General features: G+C 35.0%; 1 protein-coding gene across 1 annotated transcript; it reads left to right on the top strand.

Annotated features, from left to right (window-relative positions):
- Positions 1-841: 841 nt before the first annotated feature.
- Positions 842-1,673, top strand: LOC129298360 (F-box protein GID2-like). Its single transcript, XM_054936764.1, has one exon. It carries the CDS (start codon positions 911-913, stop codon positions 1,448-1,450), a length of 540 nt encoding a protein of 179 aa, XP_054792739.1. The 5' UTR covers positions 842-910; the 3' UTR covers positions 1,451-1,673.
- The last annotated feature ends 4,143 nt before the right edge of the window (positions 1,674-5,816 follow it).

Below are 5,816 nucleotides of genomic sequence, written 5' to 3'. Positions count from 1 at the left end.
CAAAATGACCCCTCGTTGGTCAAGGTTTGTCATTCAAATCGAAACACTGGCGCCCCTGCCCTCTTGATTGATAGGTGAAGTTTTTACTTTGTCATTGTTCATAATAGATCTAATTTTGTAATATTCTAATTCTAATTACAGAGTTGTGCTCAAAGGAGACTAGTTTTGTATCTTTTCCATATAAAAGATATAAAACATCCTCCAAAGTCCAAACCTGAAAACTATTTAATTTGGCAGTCAAGTTTGTTATATAAAAGAGCGTCACCCACGAACAAGGCATTTCAACCACATTCTCTTTGGCTTTAATAACGAATCTAGAAGTTATGCTTGTGAGAAAATTTTTTGGCAATTTCGATGATTGTTCTCATTGTATTGGGTTTTTCGGTCTGAAGTTTAAAGTTTTTTTTTAAAAAAAAATTAGTATATAGTGTTGTACGCTTTGTCGTATTTGTGTTTGTCAGGTAGCAAAGAAACATGAAAAAAGAAAGGAGGAAGAGAACAGAGCGGGAGGAATGAGGAGAAAGTGAATAGAAACAAAAGCATGAGGCCATGAGCCATGAGGCTCCGGACAAGTGGGTCTATTCACCAAAAAAGGAATCCAAACGCATTCATTACACATCTTGTCGTCTTCAAAAACCGTCACGAACGGGTGCGATACAGATCCTCTGCTTTGCTTTGCCTCCCCCTAACCCTCACTTTTACTCTACTACCCCCTCCGTTATCTTTGCCCTCGCGCCCTCCTCATCGTACTTTCTCTCAGTTTCTTCGATCAGGCGCTCCCTTCAATCCTTCCTCTTCCTTTAAATTTCAAACCCCACCAGAACAACGCACCTCGAGATTTCTTCTTGCTCGTTGCAAACAGTAGGCGGCGAACAGAGCCCGCTTGTAATTTAGGCTTAGCCGCTCAGGGATGAAGAGGCTCCTTCCCGGTGATGGCACACCGGCTGCTGGCGATGAGAGGAAGATGAAGAAGGCTAAGCTGACGGAGAGCGACGAGGAACCCGACGATCGAACAGCGGAAAACTCCGGCGGGTTTGTTTATCTGGATGAGAATCTTCTGTTCGAGGTGCTGAAGCACGTGGACGCGAAGACGCTGGCGATGGCGGGATGCGTGAGCAAGCAGTGGCATAGGACGGCGCAGGACGAGCGATTGTGGGAGTTGATCTGCTCCAAGCAGTGGGCAAACACCGGCTGTAGCGAGCAGCAGCTGCGTACGGTGGTCCTTGCACTCGGCGGATTCCGTCGTCTTCACGCGCTTTACCTGGGGCCTCTATCCAAGCCGCAGGCGTGTTCGGCCTCGTCATCTTCGTCGTCGGCTTGGGCTGCGGTCCCGAAGAAGATTCCATCGAAGCCACCGTCTCGGCTGGGCAAAGACGAGGTTCATCTTTCCTTGTGTCTGATGTCGATCAGTTGCTACGAGAAGATGAATTTCAATAAGAGGAACAGATGATTTTTACGATTTAAATTATGTAGCCAATTCTGATTCGGCCTCTGTAATCTGCTGATGGCCTTGGGGTTGAATGTGTTTTGTACGGTTGGGATTTCTGGATTAGAGTGACCAGATCTGCAGTATTAACACGGATTCGAGTTCGTTGAGAAGGAATCTGGTTAATGGAAGAATTATATTATATTATAATGTAAAAATTCCAGTAATGGGATTTTGTGTTGTGAAAGATTTCACCTAATTGCTGGATGAGTGATGAGTGGGGTCAGACAAGACCCCAAAAAACAAAAAATGGGGAGCTAAAGAAGGGAGAGTTGCTGTGGTCGATGGGGAAGTGGGGTCTTTTCATTTTTTTTTTTTTCATTTTCCTTCATTTTTTCCATCTTCATCGTTTAAATTTTTTTATTAAATAATTTTTTAAATAATAAAATTAATGAATGGTGAGGATGAAAAAATTGGTGAAAAAGGGTGGAAAAAAATGGAGAGACGCTGTTGATAGTCGTCTCTGTAAGGTATTTTTTTTTTTGGCCAAGCTGTGGGGTCCTTCTGAGTGGACACACAGACTAAAAACAAGAAATATGTTTAATAAAACTGGAAAAATTAAAAACTTTGTTTAAATAAATATTTTAGATTTAATTGTTTTAATTTTTTAAATAAAAAAATAAAAATATCTTAAAATTGTTTTCGTTTTCTTTAAATGCATTATATTTTATTATTAGAAATTATAATTATCTTGATTAATGATTATTATAAATTGTCACTATTAAACATTAATGATCATGCTATCAGTTAATTTTTTTTATTTTAAAACTTTTTTTAAATTAATATTTTTTTTTGTTCTAAAATATAATTTTAAAAAATTATATTGTAAAATAATTTTAAAAAAATTGAGGAAAAAGCCAAATATTCCCTTGAGTTCTTTGAAGGCTATAAGGCTATGTATATTTGTGACGTGAAAAGGTATTAATTTAATTTTAAGCCTTGAAGAGAGGAAATGACGAAGCCTCGTTATAAATGTGTGGTTCTGGCTGGCTTTTACTTCGGCCTTAATTGCACAAGAGTGAAGCCACGCACATGGGGGAGACACGTTGGGTCTGCCAGGCCACTGGGTCCACAAAAAGCCTAACTTTGCTCAAAAGAAACTTCATAAGAGAATCAGCTTTCAGCACTTGAATAGACCCCGAAACAAAAAATAAAAAAATTAGGAAACTTGATAACGTTAGTGATGTTTGATTTTAATGATCTTTCATTGGTTTAAATTGCTACTCTGGAGGAATGGATTGACATTGGATCCATGTTGGGATATTCCTTCCCTCACTGTTAATGGTTGCAATTGGCGAGAGCATGTTCTATATAAAATGCAAAGAACAGGCAAGTTGCCGATGAGGGTTGCCCGGGCAGTCATCTAATGTTCAGTGTCGACTACTTTTAAACCACGACTGTCGGTGGGCTAAATATTAGTATCAAATAAGTACCTTGCAACGAGTGCGTTTAATGTTCTGTTCATAGAATACTTGGAAATTATTAGAATTTTTTTGGACAATATTGAAAATATTGGAAAAACATAATGTTAAGTTCTTGTACTTTCCTCATATTTTATTATTGATTTTTGTACTAATTTTCAGTATTTTTGGTCCTTCTACTTTTCTTTTTCATTTTTCTTAGATCCCTTCATGAACAAGTATAAAGATCTTAGAGGAATTTAAAATAATAAAAAATAAAAATATAGAGATTAAAAATACATGAAAAAGTATAGAGATCAATAACAAAATACAAGCAAAGTATAAGAACCTAAAGTTATATTTTTTTGAAAATATTTTAAAGAAACAGAAAGCAAACTGGAAAATTGAATGAAATAATAATATGGATGTTTGGTATCCTCAATAAAGAAAAATGAACACTCCTCTAAATTTTGCTTGTCACGATGAAAGTAAATGAAATCAGAATGACCAAAATGATCAGAATTGAAGGACAAAAAAAAAAAAGTTTTGTAGCCGATGTATGAGGATCAATGAGTTTGTTCGCGCCATGCCTCAAGTCCAGCAACCTTGCGACATTTTGACCATTTGACCAAATTCACGATAACTCTTTCTTATGTTTTCTTTACTTTTATTGATTGTCACTCCTAGCTATTTTCTAAATCCCCTTTGTAATGTGTTTTGCTTGGGTGATGAAATGAGGATGCTTATGGCATGCTCTTAGAGGAATTGATGGTTCATCAGAAACTGAAAGCTCAGATATTTTACAACTACAAGATTGAATATAAATGTTTTGAATGGTAAGAAGCAACGAATAGGGGAAATTAGGGTGGCGAGTTGGACGAAGACAGCGAAATATATTAGAGCATAAGTATGAATCAAAAGCCACAAATATATTAGAGACGGGACAGGTTTGTCAGCCAAGTGTTTTCTAGCGCCAGAAGCCCAGAGATATAGGCCTAGCTTCATTGGCATCATGGATTGATTGATTCTTGTGCGAGTATAAGAGATCTATAGTTCCAACCTGGTGATATGAAGAGTCAGGTAAATTGACATGATTTAACAATTTATTTTAAGGAGTTAGGTTTTTTTAATCTAAAAAAATTAATTATTTAATTCTTATAATTTTGATTCAATTGTAACTCAATCTCTCAATTTTAACTCGTTATAATTCAGTTCCTGAAGTCTTGATTCGATTGTAAATTAATTCCTGAACTTTGCTTCTTGCAATTTAGCCTCTAAAATTTCAACCTCTTAAATATTAATTTTTATATTTAAAAAAATAAAATTATAAAGATTAAAAATATTTTTAAATTTATCACTAATATTTTAAATTATTAAACCCTTTTAATCTCTATAAATATTGTAAATATTAAAAGTTTAAAATATTTTTAATCTTTATAATTTTATTTTTTAAAATATAGAGACCAATATTTAAGAGGTTGAAACTTCATGAACTAAATTACAAGAGGCAAAGTTTAGAGACTAATTTACAACCGAATCAAAATTTCAAGGATTGAGTTATAACGAGTCAAAGTTCAAGGATTGAATTGCAACAAAATTAAAACTACAAGGATCAAACGATTAATTTTTCCTTTAATCTATGATTGTGGAGAAATGAAAAATCTCTAGCCTACTCGAACTTCCTTGAAAGTAATCAATCACTCGATTGAACATAAAATCATGTCCTCCACTCTACTCTATGATTACCAAGCCTTTACTTAATCCTAACTTCATTTTCTCAACATCATCATCCCACGAAGAGACCATGAATCCACTTGCATCTAAATAGGAGATTGACTTACTACTCAACAATAATTTAAAGCCAGATGATGAGATGATTGATAAAGATACAGAAGTACAGTAATTATTAGAAATTCAAATTCAACATAATAAGAAGGCTATGTCCATGAACCATCATGATCATCCAATGGAAATACAATCTAATAATGGTCTTATAGCTATTGCAAATTACAATAATCCAGCATCATTCTAAGAGATAAAAGCTCCTATCTCTTATAAAGATTTGTTGATTGGTTATAATGGTTGTTATGGAATCACCACTATGAGAGAAATAAGTCATAATAATGAAGTCCTTGCTAAAGAGCTCGATGAGGAATGGTCGCCATATGAAAGAACAGAAAAGCTAATGGATTAGTACTTAGCTCTACAAATCTCTAACGAGGAATGAAAGAAAATATGCTTGCCTTAGATGAATGCTATAGTCATCAACACACTAGGGTTACATCTTAATCTTAAATTTCTCAAACCCAGGTTTGCTAGAATTTGGCAATTAAAATATTATGAATTAATAGATTTGGTTAATAGTTACTACATTATTAGAACTAAGGACCAATCTACTTATAATAGAATTCTTAATGGTGGTCCTTAGACTATCTCTAATCATTGTACACTTGAGCTTTGGATTTCATCACCTTGAATTTCTCCTTAGTCATCAAAAACACCAATGGCTTAAAAGCGTTAGATTTCCTTGAAGACTAGCTAATCTTGTTAGGTAATAGAGGCGCTAGTGTGAACTTGACACCATCTTTTGTGAAAGAATACGTGTTTGCATGCCATTATGCACAACATGTCGATCATATTGCCACGGTCTCTCCAAAAGAAGGTGGCATGCATCCATAGAAACAATATCACACAAAATTTCATCACAATATCTGTTCCCAATAGAAAAAGTCACAAGACATTACTGTTTAAAAACTTTTACCTCATTCCCCTTATTAAGCCAGTAAAGCTTGTAAGGATGCGAATGGTCTTATGTTGGTAGCTTTAATTTCTTAATCATGCAGTCGGACACTACATTTTCACAGCTTCCATTACCAATAATGACATTACAAACTTTTCATTAGGCCATGTAATAGGTGTGAAAAATGTTG

This window comes from Prosopis cineraria, unplaced genomic scaffold, assembly GCF_029017545.1.
Source record: "Prosopis cineraria cultivar Desert tree isolate PC_DT_omini unplaced genomic scaffold, ASM2901754v1 PC786, whole genome shotgun sequence".
Classification (NCBI taxonomy): domain Eukaryota; kingdom Viridiplantae; phylum Streptophyta; class Magnoliopsida; order Fabales; family Fabaceae; genus Prosopis; species Prosopis cineraria.
The sequence above is the reverse complement of the archived record's forward strand: the minus strand, read 5'-3'. Positions and strand labels throughout refer to the sequence as shown.

Bases quoted from the DNA above. Each gene is read 5' to 3' on its own strand.
- LOC129298360 (XM_054936764.1), top strand. From the start codon at position 911: ATGAAGAGGCTCCTTCCCGGTGATGGCACACCGGCTGCTGGCGATGAG.